Source organism: Aythya marila (assembly GCF_965140915.1).
Source record: "Aythya marila genome assembly, chromosome: 32".
NCBI classification, from domain to species: Eukaryota; Metazoa; Chordata; class Aves; order Anseriformes; family Anatidae; genus Aythya; species Aythya marila.
The window spans coordinates 1202066-1224540 of record NC_139073.1 but is presented as its reverse complement, the minus strand read 5'-3'; the positions used below and the strand labels follow the sequence as shown (position 1 = coordinate 1224540).

At 61.3% G+C, this 22475-nt stretch overlaps 3 protein-coding genes across 3 annotated transcripts in view; 1 reads left to right on the top strand and 2 right to left on the bottom strand.

The window, feature by feature from the left end:
• The window catches only part of QTRT1 (queuine tRNA-ribosyltransferase catalytic subunit 1), a gene marked incomplete at its 5' end in the record, with an annotated part of 3185 nt that extends 2896 nt beyond the window's left edge, over nt 1-289 (bottom strand). Inside the window, 1 exon segment of the mRNA XM_082781724.1 lies at nt 170-289. Within this exon segment, the coding sequence (XP_082637850.1) occupies nt 170-289 (120 nt within the window).
• DNM2 (dynamin 2) lies at nt 256-18836 on the top strand. The gene is given in 23 exon segments (XM_082781776.1): nt 256-448; nt 3926-3999; nt 5047-5196; nt 5479-5682; nt 6430-6528; nt 6674-6834; nt 7044-7186; nt 7712-7847; nt 7942-8009; nt 8613-8751; nt 9245-9331; nt 9792-9862; nt 10636-10665; nt 11460-11511; nt 11881-11892; nt 14078-14191; nt 15203-15312; nt 15847-15958; nt 16197-16361; nt 17163-17395; nt 18244-18363; nt 18365-18505; nt 18644-18836. Coding segments are annotated over 23 exon segments (2652 nt in total). The 5' UTR covers nt 256-287; the 3' UTR covers nt 18714-18836.
• A 1424-nt stretch (nt 18837-20260) lies between these two features.
• On the bottom strand, nt 20261-22414 carry TMED1 (transmembrane p24 trafficking protein 1). Its single transcript, XM_082781842.1, has 4 exons — nt 22159-22414; nt 21426-21523; nt 21154-21340; nt 20261-20567 (listed from the first exon to the last, which is right to left on the bottom strand). Exons 1-4 carry the CDS (start codon nt 22327-22329, stop codon nt 20349-20351), a joined length of 675 nt encoding a protein of 224 aa, XP_082637968.1. The 5' UTR covers nt 22330-22414; the 3' UTR covers nt 20261-20348.
• Between the last annotated feature and the right edge of the window lie 61 nt (nt 22415-22475).

The following is a 22475-nucleotide window of genomic DNA, read 5'->3' as shown; positions in this document are numbered from 1 at the left end:
GCGGGAGGAGCAGCGCCGCGCCTCAGCTGACGGCCTAACTCCGCTTCCCATTGGCTGCCAGTCCTGAGCGGCGCGCCGAGCGGCCAATGAGCGGCGAGAACCGGGGCGCGGCACCTTCCCCTCTGAGTGACAGCTCGCCGAGCCACTCCCGCTGCCTCCTGGCTCTGACTGACAGCCGGTTCGCCCAATAGCGGCGCGGGCCGAGCGCGGCGGGGCGGGGCGCGCCGCCAAGTGCCGGATGAGGAGCCGCGGAGGGGAAGTCGGGCCGCCGCCGCCGCCCCGCCGCCATGGGGAACCGCGGCATGGAGGAGCTGATCCCGCTGGTCAACAAGCTGCAGGACGCCTTCAGCTCCATTGGGCAGAGCTGCCACCTCGACCTGCCGCAGATCGCCGTGGTGGGCGGGCAGAGCGCGGGCAAGAGCTCGGTCCTCGAGAACTTCGTAGGCCGGTGAGCGCCGGGCCGGCGGCGGCCGCGGAAACGGCGTAAAAGCGCTTCGTGAATCGCGGACGGGGCCCGCGGGGCGCCCTGCGCAAAGTGCGGGGAGCGCTACGCAAGTTGCGCGGCGCCCTGCGCAAAGTGCGCGGCGCCCTACGCAAAGCGCGCAGCGCGCGGCGCGGCGCCTGCGGAGCCCTACGCAAGGTGCGCGGCGCCCTACGCAAAGTGCGCGGCGCGCTACGCGGCTCCTTACGCCGCCGGCGTAGGGCGCGGGGCGGGGCAGCGCGGCGCTGGCGTAGGGGCGCTTTGTGAATACGGAACCTCCAAAGGCGGGGGGGGGGGGAGGCCTGCGGGCGGGCCGATAGCGGCGGGGCCCCCCCGGCCCCCCCCCGTTGGGGCCCTGCGCCCGCCCGATAGGGCCCGGCCCCACCCAGCCCCTCCCCCCCTCGATTTTTGGGGTCCTCCCCACGTTTTGGGGTCCTCCCCCTCCATTTTGGGGTTCTCCCCCCCGGTTTTGAGCCCCCCCCCCAGCTTTGGGGCCTCCTTGCTGGTTTCTGGGGCCCCCACCCTCAGGTTTGGGGCCCCCACCCCTGTTTTTTGCCCCCCCCCTCCCGGTTTTCGGACTCCCTCTGTTTTTTGGGGCCTCCTTGGTTGTTTTTGGCACCCCCACCCTCAGTTTTGGGGCCCCCACCCCCATATTTTCAGCCTCCCCCCCCCGGTTTTGGGCCCCCTCCTGCTCGCTCGAGGGCTGGAGGCCGCAGCGTTAACAATGGGCGGCTTCCTGCGCCGCGATTCCGGCCTGGCACCCTCCTCATCCTCATCTTCGTCGTCATCATCATCATCCTCATCATCATCCTCATCATCCTCATCATCATCCTCATCTTCCTCATCATCCGGACTCCATCACCGCCTTCATCCCATCCCGACGCCGTCCTCGTCCCGTCCTGCCACCATCCACCGACCACCAGCCGCAGCTTCGCTCCACACCAGAAGCCAAACGCCTTTTTCCAACATTTTTGGGGCTTTTAGGGTCTTTTTTGGGGCTTTTTGGAACTTTTAGGCTGTGTGACTGCGGCACTGAAACCCCCTCAGCTCCCATCCTGGGTGGGAAACGGATCCACAAAGGCTCCGTGCGAGTTTTCCCCGCTTCTGTCTGGTTTTGTTCACGTTTTCCTGCCTTTTCCTTTCCCCTTTGCCCTCCATCCCGGGCTGGTTTTGTGACCGGGCGCGTCCCGGTGGCGCTAACGATGCACCCGTGTTAATGACCGTGGTAATGAGGGGGTAATTGTGGCCAGGGTGGGGTTCTGGTGTCCTTGGCGTGGCAGCGCCTCCTCCTCCAGTAAAGGAAGAGGAGAAGGACTGGGGGACAGAATAACGAGGGGTGGAATAACGAGGGACGGAGACCATCCTGGGGTGGAATAACGAGGGAATGAAGGTGTTGGGGAGCGAAATAACGAGGGCCAGAGCTCGTCGGGGGATGGATGGAGGAATCCTGCGGTGAAATCTCTCCTGGGAGCGCTCTGAGATTCCCCCAGGACAGCCACGAGGCATCAGGGCCACGAACCGCAGGGGCTCTGAGCTCCCTCCACGCTTCAGGCTCCTCATACCGAGCTCCTGTGCTGCCCTGCGCTTTGGAAGCAAGAAATAAAAGAGAAGGGAAGGCAGCCGGGTGGAAAATGCAAGTTTTCCAGTGCAAACTTGGTAAAAATGGGACCGATTCCACCCAAACAGCCCCCTCTGCTCCAGCAGGAGGTGAGCGGACGGCGCTGGCCCCTCCAGCCTGGATTTTCGCCCCGCAGCCGGGCGTTTTGGAGCCGTTTGCAGAACCGCTGCCACCCGCGGCACAGGGGAAGGATTCGGAGGAGCTGCCTCGCTGCCCAAAAAACCCAAAAAGGAGCCGGGAGATGAATTCCACAGCTCCGAACCCGCGTCAGGGCTGGGATTCAGCGTGCCCGGAGCTCATCTCACCACCCCGTGAGCCTCGGCGGGTGCCGGATTCGCTCTGCAGAGGAGCAGGGATCGAAGGCACTGCGCTGAAAGGCCTCCAGCGGCCGTGGCAAACGCCATCGACGTCCCGCTGGAGCCCTGGGAGCGTCAGCACGAGGACAATGTCACCCCGCGGTGACAATGGGGCCGTTGTGACGGCCTCAATGGGGCTTTATACGGCACCGGGGGGGCACCAGCGGGGCCAAAAACACGGCCCCGATGTCCCGGGGCGTTGAGGAAGGGGAAAATCCGGCTCTGCTGTTGACTCTTCGCTCGGTGCCTGACGTCTGCGGGGTTTGTCTGGCTGCAAACACCTCGGCCGTCGGGATTAGGGCTGCAAACGGGAGGTTGGCCTCGCTCTTACACCCCCAGACACCTGGTGTCTGCAGGAAGGGGTTGGTCTTCGTGATTACGTCCACAAACACCTCTTTGACTTCCCTTTGACGTCTACAAACACCTCTCTGACTTCTCTTTTATGTCTACAAACCCCCGTTACGTCTACAGGCATGAGTTTGTCTTTTAATGACGTCTACAAACACGACTTTGGCTTCAGTTTTACGTCTACAAACACACATTATGTCTACAGAAATAAGTTTGTCTGCTAATTATGTCTATGAACACTTGCTTGACTTCACTTTTACGCCTACAAACACCTGTTACGTTTACAGCAATGGGTTTGTCTTCACGACTGCATCTACAAACACAGGTGTGACTTCAGTTTTACGTCTACAAGCACCTGTTTGACTCCACTTTTACGTCTACAGCCACGTTATGTCCACAACAATGAGTTTGTCTTCGCTCTTACAGCTACAACCACACGTTATGGCTACAGAAATGAGTTTGTCTCCGTGCTCACGTCTCCCAGCACGCCTTTGACCTCCCTCCGTGCCCACGCAGGGCATCACCCCACGAGGATTTCCTTCCCCCCACACCCCCGAGTCACCCAAAGGCTGCTCGCGAGCCCTCCTCCCGTGGGGGAGACGACGTTTTTGGGGTGTTGGCCAGCTCTGGAGGATGCTTCGTGCTCTGCCCCTCGTTCCGACGCTTCCCCAGCCCCAAAATGTTATTTTTTTGTGCCTTTTTGGGTTGATTTCACCGGGAGGAAGTGGCGGCCGTGCGGCATCAGAGCGAAACCGCGGCCGAGCGAGCGGCACCGAAATAGAGCCGGCGGTGGCAGCCGCCCTTGCACGGGGCCCGGCCCGTCCTCCCGGTCCTGCAGGAAGTCGTTAAGCAGTGATAAACCCACGGGGCGGGTCGCAGGCACCTCATTAACCCGGTTAATTGAACCTGGTTAATTGAACCCGGTTACGGCAACCCCGGGGGAGCCTCGGCCCAAATTCCTGCGCGCTCAGCCCCGGGGGGAGCTGCTGGTAGTGAAGGGATTGGGGTTTTTTTGGGGTCCGAGCCCCGTTTTTGCCCTTTCCAGCCCCGATTGCGGAGGGAGGAGGGGGTGAGCGGCACGTCCCGAGCTCGTTTGACCTCGTGTCCTTTAATTTCCCGCAGGGATTTCCTTCCCCGCGGCTCCGGCATCGTCACCCGGCGGCCTCTCATCCTGCAGCTCATCTTCTCCAAGACAGGTACGCGCAGCCCCTGGCAGACGGGGCCCAAAACGCACCCAGCAGCGTCTGGGGAACGGTTCTGGGTCGTGTGAGCGTTCCCAAAGGATTTAGGGAATGGTTCTGGTCTGTTTGAGCATTCCCTGAGCATTTAGGGATCAGTTCTGGTTTGTACAAGTGTTCCCAAAGCATGTAGGGATCAGTTCTGGTTCATTTGAGGATTTCCAGAGCATTTAGGTGGCGATTCTGGTTGGTTTGGGCATTCCCAAAGCATTTAGGGATCAGTTCTGGTTTGTATGAGCGTTCCCCAAGCATTTATGGAATAATCCTGGTCCATTTGAGTGTACCCAGAGCATTTAGGTAACAATTTTGGTTGGTCTGGGTATTCCCAGAGTATTTGGGGATCAATTCTGGTTTGTATGAGCGTTCCCAAAGCATTTAGGCAACAATTCTGGTCTGTTTGAGCGTTCCCCAAGCATTTATGGAATAATTCTGGTCCATTTGAGTGTACCCAGAGCATTTAGGTAACAATCCTGGTTGGTTTGGGCATTCCCTGAGCATTTATGGAATAATTCTGGTCTGTTTGAGCGTTCCCAAAGCATTTCGGTGATGATTCTGGTCGGTTTGAGTGTTCCCAGCATGTTTCGGGCACGATTCTCACTCGTTTGACCTCTCCCAAAGCCTTTAGAGAACATCTAGGGATCCATTCTGCTTGGTTTGAGCGTGGGCTTTTTTTTTTGGCGAGGGGCTGGTGAGCTGCCCCCCCTCCACGGGGCCACCGCGAGGAGGAGAGCCCGGCTTTCACCCCGGAGCCTCATCAGCCAGAGCCTCAGCCCTTCCTTCCAGCAACAAAACCCTTAAAAACCACCAGGAAAACGTTTAAAAACCATCAGCAGGGACCAAAAAGCAGGGGGGGAACACCCAGGGCCGTGCTGGTGGCCAGGCTCAGCGCCTCCTCGCTGCCTCTGCTTCAGCTTCGTGGTGCTGAGAGGTCCCCGACGCAGCCGGGCAGCCTCAGGCCACCCGCACTGTCTACGAATTTATTTTTTTCCCCTTTTTTTCCCCCAGAATATGCTGAGTTTTTGCACTGCAAATCCAAAAAGTTCACGGACTTCGACGAGGTGCGGCAGGAGATCGAAGCGGAGACCGACCGGGTGACGGGCACCAACAAAGGCATCTCCCCCATCCCCATCAACCTCCGCGTCTACTCGCCGCACGGTGAGCGGGGATTTTTGTCTCAGATGGGGCTTTTTTGGGAGAAAACCCGTCTGCGTGCACGCTGCCGGTGGGATTTAAGCCAGCACGTGTCCTGAGAGCAAACTCCGGCTGCTCCAAGCGCCTGGCTGAGCTGAAACAACCCCTAGGGTGTTTTTTTGGGGGGACGTGGGGCACCTCCTGAGCAAGGTGGCTCCCTTCTGAGGGTCTCTGAGGGTCTCCGAGGGCTTTTTGGGGTGAGATCCCCAGCGGCAGGCTCTGAGCCGCCCCTCTCGCTGCCCCCAGTGCTGAACCTGACGCTGATCGACCTGCCGGGGATCACCAAGGTGCCGGTGGGGGACCAGCCGCAGGACATCGAGTACCAGATCAAGGACATGATCCTGCAGTTCATCAGCAGGGAGAGCAGCCTGATCCTCGCCGTCACGCCCGCCAACATGGACCTGGCCAACTCGGACGCCCTCAAGATGGCCAAAGAGGTGGATCCCCAAGGTGAGGCGGCCTCGTCCCCCTCCCCGGCTCTCGCGGCGCCGAGCCTCGGAGAATTTTGGCAGTTTTGGGGGCCGGAGGTGCCGCCTGCGGCCCCTTCTCCCTCTGAGGGGAGAGATGAGATCCTCGGGGGGGAGGAAGGGCAGCGCTCCCCTTCCTCACCACCAATCCCATATTTCTCTGCCTCTCCGCTGAGATCCGTGCGATGCCATTGATCGATTCCTTTGGGTGATATTGATCAGTGCCTTTGGGCGATACCATTGATCAGTTCCTTTGTGTGATAACATTCCTCTGGGTGATACCGTTGATCAATTCCTTTGTTTGATAACACTGATCAATTCCTTTGGGCGATTCCATTGGTAAATTCCTTTGTGATACCACTGATCGATCCCTTTGTTTAATACCATTGATCAGTTCCTTTGGGCGATACCATTGATCAATTATTCTGGGCGATACCATTGATCAATCCCTTTGTGTGATAACATCAATCCCTTTGTGTGATATTGATCGATTCCTTTGGGCGATACCATTGATCAAGATATCATTGATCAATCCCTTTGTGTGATACCATTGATCAGTTCCTTTGTGCGATATTGATCAATCCCTTTGTGCGATAATGTTCCTTTGGGCGATACCATTGATCAATCCCTTTGGGCGATGCCATCGATCAATTCCTCGATCAATCCATTGATCAACTGATCAACTCATTGATCAATCCATTAATCAATTAATCTTTTTTGGCTGCCCCAGGCTTGCGGACGATCGGCGTGATCACCAAGCTGGACCTGATGGACGAAGGCACGGACGCCCGGGACGTGCTGGAGAACAAACTGCTGCCCCTGCGCAGAGGTACGAGGAACCCCCCCCAAAAAAAAAAAAAAAACCCCACCTCACTCCCCACTTCCAAACGAGCCCAAAAAGCGCCAGGGGGGGGCCCTGAAGATGCTCCAGGAACAAAAAGGGGCCGGCTCTGCCCGGCGTGGGTCCCCCCCAGGCTACATCGGCGTGGTCAACCGGAGCCAGAAGGACATCGACGGCAAGAAGGACATCCGGGCGGCGCTGGCGGCCGAGCGCAAATTCTTCCTCTCCCACCCCGCTTACCGGCACATGGCCGACCGCATGGGCACCCCCCACCTGCAGAAGGTCCTCAACCAGGTGGGTGGGCTTCTCCCCCCTAAAACGGGGGGCTGCCGGGGGGCTCCCTGCCTCCCCCGGGGCTGCTTTCCGTCCCTCCGGAGGAAACGCCGCGCTCCCTCGGGGCGTTTTGTGGTGTCGCCGTCCCCACCTCAATTTGGAGCAGAAGGAGGTGGATGGCGGGTGGCTGGATGTATTTTTTGGGGTTAAATTTTGATTTTTTCCCCTAGCAACTGACCAACCACATCCGGGAGACGCTGCCCTCGCTGCGCAGCAAGCTGCAGAGCCAGCTGCTGTCGCTGGAGAAGGAGGTGGAGGAGTACAAGAACTTTCGGCCCGACGACCCCACGCGCAAAACCAAAGCTCTGCTGCAGTGAGTCCCCCCCCCTCCCCGGCGCTGCCCCCACAATAAATCGGCTCGGCTCCTCGGGCAGGGCTCCTCGGGCAGGGCTCCTTTTGGGGAATTGCCTGGAGAAGCGGCGTTTTGGGGTAAAAAGGGGAGCTTTGTGTGCTCCCCAAAGCGCAGCCAGAGGTGGATTCTGCTGCTGAGCCCGCAGCCAGGCAGGGTTTGGGGAGCTGTGGGGGATCTGTGGGGTTCTGGAGGGGATCTGTGGGGTTTCTATGGGATTTCTCTGGGGTTTTGTGGGGTTTCTGTGGGGTACTGCAGGGTTCTGGAGAGGTTCTGTGGGATTCTGGATGGGTTTCTGGGGATTATGGGGTTTCTGTGGGGTTCTGGAGGGGATCTGTGGGGTTTCTGGGGATTTCTCTGGGGTTCTGTGGGGTTCTGGATGGAATCTGTGGGATTCCGTGGGTTTCTGGGGGGTTTCTGGGGGGTTACGGGGGTTTCTCTGGGGTTTCTGTGGGTTTCTGCTCATCTGGAGCCCGCATGCCCCTGCAGGATGGTGCAGCAGTTCGGCGTGGACTTCGAGAAGCGCATCGAGGGCTCTGGAGACCAGGTGGACACCCTCGAGCTGTCGGGGGGTGCCCGAATCAACCGCATCTTCCACGAGAGGTTCCCTTTCGAGCTGGTGAAGGTAAAACCGCGAGCGGCGGCCCCTCGCTGGGGCGCAGGGACAGGCTCCCAGGGGCGCCCGACGCGCTGCTGACCGCGGCTCCCCTCCTGCCCAGATGGAGTTCGACGAGAAGGACCTGAGGAGAGAGATCAGCTACGCCATCAAGAACATCCACGGCGTCAGGCAGGTGTTGGGGGGGGTCCCCAAAAAGATCCAGGGGGTGCGGGTGCCCCCTCGGAGCCCCCTCGGTGCCCCCTCGGAGCCTTTCCCGGGTTTGGCTGCTGAAATCTCCGTTTTTCTTCCCGTTTCTGGGGAAGAGGGGAGCTGGAGGGGAGGGCAGGGAGCTGAAACCCCTCCCCAAGGGGAAGAGCCGTCCCCTTCGGGTGCCCTCCTGGCCTGGGTGCGGACCCAGGAGGGGATTTTGGGGGGGCACCAGCCTTCCTGGCGTGCTTCAGCCTCGAAATTTGGAAGGAGAGCAGGAATCCAGAGCTTCCCCTCCTCCCCAGGGACCACTTGGGGCGCATCCAACCCCCAAAACCCCCCCCAAAAAGGCAGCTTCTCAGCTCCTCGCCACACCCTCCCCCTCATCCCAGGGGTTTAGGATTAGGAGCACTAATTCTAATTAATCCTAAACCCACCCCAACCCTCTGCTGCCTGACGGGGGGGTGGAAAAGGAGGCAGGGAGCCGCTCCCCGGCGCTGAGCCTCATCAGGATGCAGCCTGAGGACCTCACAACCCCTTTTTTTTCCTCCCCCTGCCCCCCGGTGTCCCCCCCACCCCGTGTAGGACCGGGCTCTTCACCCCGGACCTGGCGTTCGAGGCCATCGTGAAGAAGCAGGTGGTGAAGCTGAAGGAGCCCTGCCTGAAATGCGTCGACCTGGTGATCCAGGAGCTCATCAACACGGTCAGGCAGTGCACCAGCAAGGTAGGGGCCGGGGCTGGCTGCCCCACGACCCCCCCAATCCGCAAGGTTTCCCCCCAAAAACGACCTGCAGCCCGAATTCTCTCCCGCCGTGGGGTTTTTCGATCCCTCCCGGTGTCAAATCACTGCCTCTGGGGATGCGCCCAGGGCTCGATCGATCCTTGGGGACACCTCCTGCAGCTCCCTGCCTGCAATTAACGAGCTGCCTGCTAACGAGCACCATCCCACGTCCCGAGGCGCCCCCCCCAGCGCTGACATTCACTCTCAGAAGCGTTAATTACCCCAAAGTTTGGGGGAAAGGCTCCCCTTTTTAATTACTGGCGAGCCCGGGGCAGCTCCGAGGGTCCCGAGGGCGTTTCCCCCTGCAGGAAATTTCCCCCCCCCCCATTTCTCTGCTGCCGCAGCCCCCCAAGAATTAGGGGAAGAGGAGGGGGGGCTCGGCTGCTGCTTCCTCCTCCTCCTCCTCCTCCTCCTCGATCCCTCCCTTCCCTTCCAGCTCGGCTCCTACCCCCGGCTGCGGGAGGAGACAGAGCGGATCGTCACCACGCACATCAGGGAGCGCGAGGGCAAGACCAAGGACCAGGTGAGCGCGGCCCCTCGCCACCCCAAAGCCCCCCCTGGTGACCCCAAGGCTCCTCCTCGTGACCCCAAAGCTCCCTCACAACCCCAAGGCTCCCCCTGGCGACCCCAAAGCCCCCTCTGGTGATCCCAGGGCTGCTTCTGGTGATCCCAAGGCCCCCTCTTGCTACCCCAAAGCTCCCTGTTGTGACCCCAAAGCTCCCTCGCAACCCCAAGGCCCCCTCTGGTGATCCCAAAGCTCCTTGTCATGACCCCAAAGCCCCCTCTGGTGACCCCAAGGCTCCCCCTTGAAACCCCAAAGCTCCTTGTCATGACCCCAAAGCCCCCCCTGGTGACCCCAAGGCTCCTCCTCGCGACCCCAAAGCCCCCTCTGGTGACCCCAAAGCCCCCTCTGGCGACCCCAAAGCCCCCTGTGGCGGCAGCCAGATCCCGGGGGGGGCTCCTAACCGGGGATGTCCCCCCAGATCCTGCTGCTGATCGACATCGAGCTGTCCTACATCAACACCAACCACGAGGACTTCATCGGCTTCGCCAAGTGAGTGGCGACGCCGCGGTGCCCGGCGGGGGGCGACGAGCAGCAGGCGACCCCCCCCCAGCCCCATTTGAATTCACCAAAACCCCCCCTGGGGGGCTCTCCGGGGATTTGGGGGCTGTGGGGTTTGCGCCGCAGCCCCAAATCCCTGCTCCCCCCGCAGCCTGTGGGGGCACAGAGCCCCCCCGCCACCTTTCACCTTCCCCTTTATCACCCCGAGGCTGAAGTTCAGCCTCGGAAGCATTTCGGGGCTGCTCGCGGGGGGGTTTTGGGGTGAATTCAGGTAATTTTAGGGCCGCTCGCCCTGCGGGGGAAGGCGAGGAGGCTCCCGGTGACCCCGGGGGGAGCAGAGGGGGGGCCCCGAGGGCATCGAGCTCGGCCCTCGGAGCCATCCCAGGGCTGCAGGGCCACGAGGAGGGGGCTGTCCCCAACCGTCAGTCTGTCCCTGTCTCTCTGTCCCCAGCCTTCCTCCCGTCCTTCCTCCTCTTCCTCCCAGCAGCATCACCCTGCGGGGCCGGAGCCACCCCTCGCGCCCCAGGAGCCCCCTCCCCATCTTCTCTTCCCCCCCACCTCTTATTTTCTCTCATTTTTCCCCCCTCCTCTCCCTTCCCGTCTCCCCCCTCACCCCTGGGTGCCTTCCTCTCCTCCTCTCCTCCTCTTCCTCCCCTCCTCCTCCTCCTCCCCCCCCCCTAACCTCTCTTTTTGCTCCTCTCCCCACCTCGCTGTCTCTTTCTCTCTCTTGCTCCGGACTCCTCCGAACCTCTCCCTCTCCCCAGCTGTTACACTGAGCAGCACTTGGCGACAGGGTGGGTACCCACAGCGTAATTAGCGGCGTAATTAGCAGCATCATTAATTAGCAGCAGCATTAGCAGCAGCAGCATGACGACCCTGCATGCGCTGAGCTCCCACCCGGAGCACGAGGCCGGGGGCTCACCCCCAGGAGGGGGCTTTTTAGGGCCCCCCAGGACAAACCCCAGCTCCCCCCCCCAGGCCAGGGAAGCCCCCCGGGGGTGCTGCCACCCCCCCCAGGTGCTTTTGAGCGATTTCTAACGGTTCTCCCGAATTTTGTTCCCCCCCCCACCCCTCCCCTCCTGCCTATTCGCCTCGCCCCCCGCGGCCCCGTGGGTGCTCAGGAGAGACAGGTACAGGTAGCGCCCCCCCCCCGCAGGCACGCGGCTTTTTGGTCCCCGCTTTGGGGTGGGGGGGCCGCCAGGAGGTGGAGAGGTGGCGTGCTGCTTGGTGGGGGCCCCCCCCCCGGGATTTTTTTTGGGGCTTTCTGACCTCTGTTTAACAGTTTCCCACCCCCGCGCCCCTCGGGGTCGGACGCCGCCCGCCTGCCCGGAGAGAAGGACTGGAAGGAAGCAAATCCACCCCAAAAACAGGTGCCCCCCCCCATCCGGGGAGGGGGCTCCTCAAATTGCTGGCCCTAATTCCCAGGGCATGGGGAGGGGGGGGGGCAAAAAAAACACCTCAGCTCTTCCTTCCAGCACTCCTGGCAGCCCGGCTGGGGGGCGCACGGCCCCGGGGGGGGTCTGGGCACCGTCCCCCTCCCCTCCTAAATTTCCAATCCCCCCCCCCCTTTTTTTTCTTTCACCCCCAGCGCCCAGCAGAGGAACACGCAGACCAACAAGAAGCGAGCGGTCCCCAACCAGGTACGGCCCCCCCGGGACCCCCACGAGGTTTGGAGGTGGGGATGGAGGTTTTGGGGGGTCGGGGGGGGGGATGGAGAGGGCCTGGGAGCCCCCCCTTGCATGGTCCTAGGCCTGGCAGGACGTCATGCAGAGGTCGCCTCTGGGTCGGAATAGACGGCGGCGAGTGATTAACGCTGTGAAAATGTTAATTAATAGCATGTAACTGGTTTTCTCTCGCTGTTTTTTGCTTTTTTCCTCCCATTTCCGTGCCTCCTGCTCTCCTCCCCCCCCCCCTCACTTTTTCTCTCCCCCCTGTCTCCTCATCCTGCTTTTGTGCTTTTTTTTTGTTTGTTTTTTTACATTTCCCCCCTTAATTTTGCACGCCCCAAGGGGGAGATACTGGTAAGTACCCGTGTGGACTGGTAGTACTGGTAGACCACGGCCAGGAATCCCCCCAGCCCCGAGCCCCTCGCACCCCAAAACCGAGCACGCCGGAGGCAGGAGCAGGGCAGGACCCCCCCCAAAAAAAAAAAACAAAAAAAAAACCCTGGAGCCCCTCGGAGGGGGGAATTCGTCCCGGCCCCGTCGCCCCCACACCTCGAGGGGGGGGGAAAGGGGAGCAGGAGGCCGAAAAATTTGAGATTTTTGGGGTGCCCCCCCCGCCAGTAGGAGGCTGGAGGGGGGAAATCGCCCCGTGGCCGCGCTCCCCCCTCCATCAGGTCCCCGGGGTGGGAGGTGTCATCCCCCCCCCACCCGCTTTTTGGGCCGGGATTTGGGCTCAGAGCTGCCTTTTTTGGGCTTTTTTTCCCATAATTTGGGGAACCCCTCGGGCCCGTTATTTGGCCACCAAAGAGCTTCTCCTCCAGCGTGCTCACTTTTTTTGGGGGGGGGCAGGGGGCTGGGATCCCCCCCGAGGGAGAAGTTTCCCCGTCCTCTGGGTGAGCTTTTCCCTCCGGGGTGGGGGCAGCAGGCAGGGGGGGGGTCCCGGCCCCTGCTTTTGGGGTTTAGGGTGGAGGAAATGGAAGCAGCCTCGACCCCCCTGGCCCCCTCCCCAAATCTTTGCAGGCTTCCATTTCCTCCCAGCACCTCCTGTAAAACGCAGGGAGCCCCCCCCGGGCCCAATCCTGCCCCCCCCCCCCAGGAGGCTGAGCCCACGGGGGGGGCACAAGGAAGGGCTCGAGGCTTCTGATTTGGACCCCAGCACCCCAATGGGGGCAGCTGGCCGGGGGGGTGAGCCCCCAAAAAATCAACCCCAAGCGTGAACGGTGCTTTTTTGAACCAAATTGATGGCTTTTTGAATCAAACTGATGGCTTTTAGAGCCAAATTGATGGCTTTTAGAGCCAAAATGGTGCTTTTTAAAACCAAATTGATGATTTTTAGAACCAAACCGATGGCTTTTAGAGCCAAATTGATGACTTTTAGAACCAAAATGGTGCTTTTCAAAACCAAATTGATGGTTTTAGAACCAAAACGCTGCTTTTTAAAACCAAACTGATGGTTTTTAGACCCAAACTGATTGTTTTTAGAACCAAACCAAGGCTTTTTAAAGCCAAACCGATGGGTTTTAAAGCCAAAGCAGCGGTTTTCAGAACCAAACCGATGCTTTTGAAAACCAAAATCGTGATTTTTTTTTTTTAAAGCCAAACCGATGGTTTTTAGACCCAAACGGGTGCTCGGAGCCACTCAGCGGGCAGAGCCCTCTCCCTGCCGCCCCCCCGCCTCCTCCCTCCCCTTGCCAAGAAAACCACTTCTGTGTGTGCCCCCCCCCCAGGATTTCGGCACGGCCCCCCCCTCCCCTTCCCCATCCCCTCCCCATCCCCAAAATTTCCATTTTTCCCCCCAAACCGTGCCGAACTCCGTCCAGCTCCTCTCTGCTCAGCCCCCAGCCTTCGTTGCCCCCCCCCCCAGGCCCCGCTTCGGGCTGCCCCCCCCCCCCCACCCCATGGCACGCTTTTTTCCCCCCCCCACCCCCCCACTAACCCGGCTGGAGGCACTAACCCTGCAAATTGGGGGGGGGCACGGGGCGATCCAGGGGGGCAGGGGCTATGGCGAGGCTGGGACCCCCCCCAAAAAAAATCCCAAATCCTCCAGGAATTGGGGTGCTCAGCGGGGAGACCCCAAAGGAGAGGTGGGGGGGGGGGCGAGGGCTCGACCCCACAGTGTAAAAAATAGGAATATGGGGGAGAAATCCCCTGGTTTATCCCCAAAGTTAGTGGGGGGGGGGGGGAACTGGGAATATGGAGGAGAAATCCCCTGGTTTATCCCCAAAATTGGTGTGGAGGGGGTGGGGGGGGGAAGGGAGGCTGCTGGGGCTCGTTAGCCTCTAATGAGCTTGGGGGGGGGCTCATTAAGCTCTAAATTAGCTAGGGGGGGGCTCGTTAGCCCCTAAATGAGTCTGGGGTCCAGCTTCGGGATGCCAGCAGCGACGCTTGGGCCACGCAGCGGGGGCGTTTTGAGGGGAATAAGGCGGATTTGGGTGAAAACTTCGGGATTTTGGTGCTTTAATCCTCCCGAAGCTCCCGTCCCTTGGGGGGGGGGGCTCCTCGGGACGCCCCCGGTGCTGCCCCCCCCCCTGTGTGCCCGCAGGTGATCCGTCGGGGCTGGCTGACCATCAACAACATCAGCATCATGAAGGGCGGCTCCAAGGAGTACTGGTTCGTGCTGACCGCGGAGTCCCTGTCCTGGTACAAGGACGAGGAGGTAGGGGGGCCACGGGGTGGGGGGGGGGGGGACACGGCACCTCCACGGGCACCCCCGGGGATGGGGGCACTCCGTTTGGGGTCAGGGAGCCTGCATTTGGGGTCAGGGAGCTTCTTTTTGGGACTAGGCGCCTCCATTAGGGGACTAGGCGCCTCCTTTAGGGTCAGGGGAGCCTGCATTTGGGGTCAGGGAGCTTCTTTTTGGGACCAGGCGCCTCCTTTAGGGTTAGGGGACCCTTCTTTTTGGGGTCAGGGGCCTCCTTTTGGGACCAGGCACCTTCTTTTTGGGGTTGGGACCCTCTTTTTTGGGGTTAGGGACTTCCTTTTTGGGACCAGGGGCCTCCTTTTGGGGCAGGGACCCTCCTTTTTGGAGTCGAAGAATCTGCATTTGGAGTCAGGGACCTTCTTTTTGGGACCAGGCACCTCCCTTAGGGGACTAGGTACCTCCATTTGGGGTCAGGGGAGCCTTCATTTGGGGTCAGAGAGCTTCTTTTTGGGACTAGGTGCCTCCTTTAGGGTTAGGGGACCCTTCTTTTTGGGGTCAGGGGCCTCCTTTTGGGACCAGGTGCCTTCTTTTGGGGGTCGGGACCCTCTTTTTTGGGGTCAGGGGTGTCCTGTAGGGGCCAGGGGGCCTCCTTTAAGGGTCACAGACTTCCTTTTGGGGGTCAGGGAGCCTGCATTTGGGGTCAGGGACCTTCTTTTTGGGACCAGGCGCCTCCTTTAGGGTTAGGGGACCCTCCTTTTTGGGGTCAGGGTCCTCCATTTGGGGTCAGGGACCTTCTTTTTGGGGGTCAACCTTTTTTTTTTTTTTGGCTCCTTCCTGATGTGGCAAAAGCCTCACCGAACCCAGCCTGGAAATCAACCCACCAAAACCCCCAAAACCCGCGGATTTCACAGCAAATCGCGGAGGAGGCGAAGAAGGGGAAGGATCGGGGTGGCCGGGACGTCCCTTTTGGGGGCAGAGCCCCTCCGAACGCCCTCACCCTGCTTTTTTTTTCCCCTCCTTTTCCAGGAGAAGGAGAAGAAATACATGCTGCCCCTGGACAACCTGAAGATCCGGGATGTGGAGAAGGGCTTCATGTCCACCAAGCACGTCTTCGCCATCTTCAACACTGAGCAGAGGTCGGGCCGGGGGGGGGGAACGCCCTGGGGGAGGCAGCAGCTGCCGAAATTTTATGCCCGGGGATCCCAGAGGGATTTAGGGATCCCCTGTGCTGAGGATGTGTGGTTTTGGGGGCCTTCCATAGGGATTTGGGGCTCTCCCGTGCCAAAGTAGCGTGGTTTTGGGGGCCTCCCAGAGGGATTTGGGCTCTCTGGTGCCAAGGTTGTGTGGTTTTGGGGGCCTCCAGGAGGGATTTGGGGGTCCTGTGTGGTTTTGGGGGTCTTTGGGAGGGATTTGGGGCTCCCCTGTGCCAAAGCAGCGTGGTTTTGGGGGCCTCCTGGCAGGATTTGGGGCTCCCGTGTGGTTTTGGGGTCCTCCCATAGGGATTTGGGGCTCCCGTGTGATTTTTGGAGGCCTTCTGGAGGGAGTTGGGGCTCCTTGGTGCTGAGGCCAAATGGTTTTGGGTTCCTCCAGGAGGGATTTGGGGTTCCTGTGTGGTTTTGGGGGTCTTCGGGAGGGATTTGGGGCTCATCCTCCTCCTCTCCTTCCCTCAGGAACGTCTACAAGGACCTGCGGCAGATCGAGCTGGCCTGCGACTCCCAGGAGGACGTGGACAGCTGGAAGGCCTCCTTCCTCCGGGCGGGCGTTTACCCGGAAAAAGACCAAGTAAACCCCCAAAAACCCCCCCCCAAAACCCTACTGCCCCCCCCCAGGACCCCAAAACCCCCACAAGACCCCCAAAATGCCGCAGCATCACCAGGATCCTGCTGCGGGACGCGCTCCTTTGGCTCCCAAATCCTGTTTTTTTCCCCCCAAAGCCACCGTTTAGGGTGGGAAGAGGTCGTGGGGTGGGGGGACAAGAGGGTGCCGGTGCCCCCCCCTTAATCCCACCCCCCCAAAACAGACGGAGAACGAGGACGGCGCCCAGGAGAACACCTTCTCCATGGACCCCCAGCTGGAGCGCCAGGTGGAGACCATCCGCAACCTCGTCGACTCCTACGTGGGCATCATCAACAAGTCCATCCGCGACCTCATGCCAAAGACCATAATGCACCTCATGATCAATAATGTGAGCGGGGAGCCGGGGGGGGGACAACGGGGGGGCTCCCGGTGCCGTGGGATCAGCCCCCAGCCCCCCCCATCTCGGGGCACGCCGAGCCCCCGGCCGCGGTGCTTGGAGAGCCGGGGAGTTGGGCCGGGTGATCCCGAAGGGTCCCTTCCAAATGGGGGTATTCAGGGCTCTAGGATTTGGGCTGGTGATCCTTAAGGGTCCCTTCCAATTCGGGATATTTAGGATTTGGGCAAAGGTCGAGGAGGTTTTTGATTTCTCAATGATTTTTCCCTTCTGTTTTTCACAAAGTGGGGCCACCAGCGCACCCTGCGAGCCCCAAGGGGCTGCCCACCCCTCATCCCCTCCCAACTGGGGGTATTTAGGACTCTAGAATCTGGGCTGGGTGATCCCTAAGGGTCCCTTCCAGTTCGGGATGTTTAGGGTTTGAGCAAAGGCTGCGGAGCTGTTTGGGTTCTTGGGGTTTTTCCCCTCAATTCTCACAAAATGGGGCCACTGGTGCGCCCTGTGAGCCCCGAGGGGCCACATTCACCTCGTCCCCTCCCAACTGGGGATATTTAGGACTCTAGGATTTGGGCTGGGTGATCCCTAAGGGTCCCTTCCAAGTGGGGATATTTAGGATTTGAGCAAAGGCTGAGGGGGTTTTTGATTCCCCAATGACTTCCCCCCCATCCTCCCAAACCGGTGCCACCGGCCCACCCCGCGCTGCCGCCCTCCCCTCGTCCCAGCGACCCCAAACCCCCCAAGCCCTTTTTGGGGGCCGCTTCACCCCCCCCCCCCCGTTTTCCCTTTCCCCGGCAGACCAAGGACTTCATCCACTCGGAGCTGCTGGCCTACCTGTACTCGTCGGCCGACCAGGGCAGCCTGATGGAGGAGTCGGCGGAGCAGGCGCAGCGGCGGGACGAGATGCTGCGCATGTACCACGCGCTGAAGGAGGCGCTGGGCATCATCGGAGACATCAGCACCAGCACCGTGTCCACCCCCGTGCCCCCCCCCGTGGACGACACCTGGCTGCAGACCGGCAGCGGGCACAGGTGGGGGGCTGGGGGGGGGGTTCTGGGGGGGTCGTGGGGGGTTCTGGAGGGGTTCTGGGGGGTCCTGGGGAGTTTTACAGGGGTTCTTGGGGGGCTCTGGGGGGTTTGGGGGGGGCTCAGTGGGGTCCTGGGGAGTTCTGGAGGGGTTCTGGGGGGGCTCTGGGGGGTTTGGGGAGTCCTGGGGAGTTTTAGAGGGGTTCTTGGGGGGCTCTGGGGGGTTTGGGGGGGGCTCAGTGGGGTTCTGGGGGGTCCTGGGAAGTTCTGGAGAGGTTCTTGGGGGGCTCTGGGGGGTTTGGGGGGGGCTCTGGGGGGTTCTGGAGGACTTGTGGGGGGTCCAGGGAGGGCTTGGGGGGTTCTAGAGGGGTCCTGGGGGGTTCGGGGGGGCTCAGTGGGATTCTGGGGGGTTCTGGGGGGTCCTGGGGAGTTCTAGAGGGGTTCTGGGGGGGCTCTGGGGGGTTTGGGGGGGCTCAGTGGGGTTCTGGAGGACTATTGGGGGGTCCAGGGGGGGCTTGGGGGGGTTCTGGGGGACTTCTTGGGGGCTCAGTGGGGTTCTAGGAGGGTCCTGGGGGGTCCGGGGGGGCTCAGTGGGGTTCTGGGAGATCTGGGGGGGTTCAGGGGGGTTCTGGGGGGCCTCAGCAGGGTTCTGGAGGGGTCCTGGGGCAGTTCTGGGGGGCTCAGTGGGGGTTTGGGGGGGTCCTGAGGGGGTTTCAGGGGGGCTCAGCTGGGTTCTGGGGGGGTCTGGAGGGGTTCTGGGGCTCTCAGCAGGATTCTGGGGGGGCTCAGCGGGATCCGGGGGGGGTCCGCAGCACACTGCACCCCCCCCTCACCCCCACCGTGCCCCCCCGCAGCCCCCCACCTCAGCGCCGCCCCGTCTCGGCCGTGCTCCCCCCGGGCCGACCCCCGGCCGTGCGGGGCCCGACGCCGGGCCCGCCGCTCATCCCCGTCCCCGCGGGGGGGGGGGGGGCCGTCCCCCTTCACGGCCCCCCCCATCCCCTCGCGCCCCGGACCCCAAAACGTCTTCGCTGCCCCCCACGACCCCTTCTCAGCCCCCCCCCAGATCCCCTCGCGGCCGGCACGCATCCCCCCCGGCATCCCCCCCGGCGTGCCCAGGTAAGCCCCCGGCCTCAATTTGGGGGGGGGGGGGGTCCCACACCCTCCTTGACCCCCCCCGGGGTCCCCTCCTCGTCCGGGGGACCCCTCGCTGTGCCCCCCCGTCCCCACACCCCCCCTGTCCCCTTCTCTCCGCAGCAGGAGACCCCCGGCGGCGCCGAACCGGCCGACCATCATCCGCCCCGCCGAGCCCTCGCTCCTCGATTAACCCCCCCCCAAATTGGGGGGGCCACCGGGGAAGAAGAAAAAAAGGGGTTGGGGGGGGGGGGGGCCCCCCCGGGCCTCCCCTTCCCCCCCCCGCGTCTCATCTCTCGATTTTTTTCCACCCCCCCCCACCCGCCGTCGGCTCAGCAGAGCGCTTCCGCCCCGGCCACCGAAACGGGGAGGATTCTGGTTTTCTGGGGGGGGCGAATATTGCACTTTTTCGGTCAGAAACGCCCCCCCACGACCCCCCCAGCGTCCGATGTGCGAGGTGGGGACGGGCGAGCCGAGGCTGAGCAGACTCCTGCCTTCCTCCTCCTCCTCCTCCTCCTCCCCCCAGAATTTTTGTATTAATATATTATATATAAAACTTAGCGAATTGCAGTTTTCTCCCCCAAAACTCCCGGGAGCCGATGGCTGGTGCCCCGTAGCCTTTTTATCTCCTGGTTTTGTTTTTTTTGTTTTTAGAGCTTCCAGGAAAATTTCTCCAGGGGAACCCAGGCCGGGAGCGGTTCGTTAACGAAGTCACCTCGTTAACGCTGCGCCCCAAAGCCCCGGGGGGAGGCCCGAGGAGGGGGGGGGAGCCCCAAAAACGTGCAGAGCCCCCCCCGGAGCTGCGGCGGTGTCCCCCCCCCCCGTCCACGGTGCCTTTCCCCGCGGCTGGGAGCGGAGGATGTAAATATTTCTACGGACTGTACGGATTGTATAAAAACAGCAAAAAAAAGGCAAAAAAAAAAAAAAAAAAAAGTAGTTTTTTTTAAAAACACCGCCCCCGGGGGTTTGGGGGAGGGGGGGGGGCACGGAGATGGGGCTGCAGCACCAGCTGCCTTAACGGGGGGGTCTCAGGGGTCCGGGCCCCCCCCCAGGTGAGGGTCCCGACCCCCCCCAGCCTGCCGCGCTGGCGGGGCAGAGCTTTTCGGGGGGTGCTCGGCTGCCCCCCCCCAGCGTCGCCAGCGGCTCGGGGGCTTTTTTACCCCCCCCCGGCCCTAAAAAAAAATAAAAGACCAGCACGCTTCCCTCCTGTCCCTTCTGTTTGCCGCCGTGTAAGTGCCTCCGTTCTGTACCCTATTAATAAACTAAAAAAAAAAACGAAACAAATTAAAAAAAAAAAAAAGAGAACACGAAAGAAAAGAAATAAAGGGAAAAAAAAGGGTGAAAGGCTCCGGCGCTTCTTGGTGGTTTCTGTCACCTCTTCGGGGGGCTACTGGGGGCTAAAGGGGGGTTTTGGGGGTCCAGAAGGGGCTTTTGGGGCCCCCCAGGGGCATTTGGGGTCTAAAGGGGGGGTTTTTAGGGTCTGGAGTCAAGGGGTGCCCTGAAGTCAGCGTCAAACTCCCCAGTTTGCCTGTTTAACCCCCAATTTGCCTGTTTAACCCCCAATTTCATCATCCAGCTTGGGGAATGGGAGCTCCTGTGCCTCAGAAACATTTCCGGGGGGGCTTTTTTTTTGGGGATCCAGCCCCCGGGGGTGCAGAGACAAGAAAAACAGCGCGGAGCTGCGGCCGTGCCCCGTGCACTCGACCCCCCCTCAACCCCAAACCAGCCGCGACACCGGGCTACAAAGCCGATTTTAATCATTACGGGGGGGAAAAGAGGAAAAGCAGCAATTTACGGAGCAGGGGGGCACGTCCCGGCGCCCCCCCCGCTACGTCCGCACGGCCCGCTTGTCCTCGAAGAGGCTCTTGAGCAGGTAGACCTGCAGGAAGGCCACCAGCACCAGCACCCCCAGGTTGACGGCCGACCAGAAGTTGACCCTGCCCAGGTTGCTCTCCTGCAGGTTGCGGTCCCGCGCCTCGAAGGCTCGCAGCAGCGCCTGCATCTGGATGCTCCTCTCCAGCCGGCTCCGCATGGTCTCGATGGATTCCTGCCCCCCCCCCACCCCAAAAAAAACCACAAAAAAATAAAAAAAAATAATAAAAACACAAAACCAAAAACAAAACAAAACAAAAAAACAGAAAAACAAAAAACAAACAAAAAAAGAAACAAAAACAAAGAAACAAACAAAACCAAACAAAAACACAAAAAAAAACAAACAAAAAAATAGAAAAACAAACAAAAAATAAAAAACAAACAAAAAACAAAAACAGAACAAAACCAAAACAAAAAAAAAACAAAAACAGAACAAAACCAAAAAAAAACAAAAAACAAAAAAAACACACACACAAAAAAAACACAAAAAAAAAAACAAAACAGAAAAAAAGAAACAAAAACAAAAAACAAACAAAAAACAAAAAATAGAAAAACAAAAAAAAACACAAAAACAAACAAACAAAAAAAACAGAACAAAAACAAAAAAAAAGAACAAAACAAAACAAAAAAAAAAAAAAAACAAAAAACAAACAGAAAAACACACAAAAAAAACAATAAACAAAAAAAAAACAGATAAAAGTGCAAAACGCTTTCACTCGGCTCCCCAAAATCCTGTGCCCTCCCCCCCGGTCCCCCCGCACCTTGATGTCCTCGATCTTGACGTCCAGCAGGTCCTCGGGCTCCGCTGCCTCCAGCCAGGCGTCGGCGGCGTCGGCGTCGTCCTGGGCGCTGTCGAAGATGAGCTCGAAGAAGACGAGCTTCTCCGAGATGGTGCTGAAGGAGTTGTCGAAGCACAGCTTGTAGTCGCCCGCCTCCGTGGGCTCCACGCTGCGGGGACAGGGGGGGAAAAGGGGGCTGAGCGCGGGGCCGGGGCCGGTGCCGTCGGTGCCGGTGCCGCCGGTGCCGCTCTCACGTGTGGACGCCGTCCGACTTGCGGTGCTCGCTGACCAGCAGCAGCCCCGAGGGGCTCTCCAGGGAGAAATCCACGTCCAGCCCCGCGCCGCCGATCACCTGCAGAGACACCGGGACCCCCCCCCCCGCCTCCGGTTCCTCCTTCTGCTCCGGTGCCGGGCCCGTTCCCCCCCGTGCCCCTCCCAGCGTCACCGGGACCCTCCCGGTGCCTCGTCCCCGTGGGCTGCGGGTCCCGGCGGTGCCCCCGGTACGGGGCCTGGGGGTGCCCCCCCACCCCGGTACGGCCCCGGTACCGGCCCCGGTCCCCTCCCGGTGCCACCGACCCAGGCTCCGCCCCCTCGCACAACCCCCGCCCCTCTCCGGTACCGGCCACGCCCCCTGCGGTACCGGCCCCGGTCCCCTCCCGGTGCCCCTGGTGCCTCCGAGCCAGGCCCCGCCCACTCCGGTACCGACCCCGCCCCCTCACACAAGCCCCGCCCCCTGCCGGTACCGGCACCTCCCCTTCCCACAAGCCCCACCCCCCTACTGCACAAACCACGCCCCCAACCCACCAAGCCCCGCCCCCTCCGGTACCCACCCCGGTCCCCTCCCGGTGCCTCCAACCCAAGCCCCGCCCCCTGCCGGTAGAGCCCCACCCCCTCCCACAAGCCCCGCCCCCCCTCTGGTACAAACCACGCCCCCATCCCTCAAGCCACGCCCCCTCCGCTCCCGGCTGCGGCCCCGCCCCCCGGCACCTGGTACTCGGCCTCCATGGAGGCGTTGCCGGGCGCCCCCTGGTAGAAGCACTCGCGGCGCCCCGCGGGCAGCACGAACGTCACCTCCGCGTCCGGGGGCGGCGGCGGCAGCGCGGAGCCCGGCCGGGCCCAGGCCGCCAGGCCCAGCAGCCACAGCCAGGGGGCCGCCATCTTGCGCCGCGCTGCGCCTTTAAGGCGGGCCCCGCCCCCCTCGGCGCAGGGGTGGCCGCGGCGGTGCCTGAGGCGGGAGCGGCGCCGCGCGGCGGGAGGCGGGGGGCGGGGGCCTGCAGGCGGCGCCGCGGCCGCCCGCGGGTGGG

Excerpts from the sequence above, each read along its gene's own strand:
- TMED1 (XM_082781842.1), bottom strand. The coding sequence starts at position 22,329 with ATGGCGGCCCCCTGGCTGTGGCTGCTGGGCCTGGCGGCCTGGGCCCGG. Across the intron at positions 21,524-22,158 it reads CCATGGAGGCCGAGTACCAG|GTGATCGGCGGCGCGGGGCT; the intron begins GTGCCGGGGGGC and ends GTGTCTCTGCAG. Across the intron at positions 21,341-21,425 it reads AAGTCGGACGGCGTCCACAC|CGTGGAGCCCACGGAGGCGG; the intron begins GTGAGAGCGGCA and ends CTGTCCCCGCAG.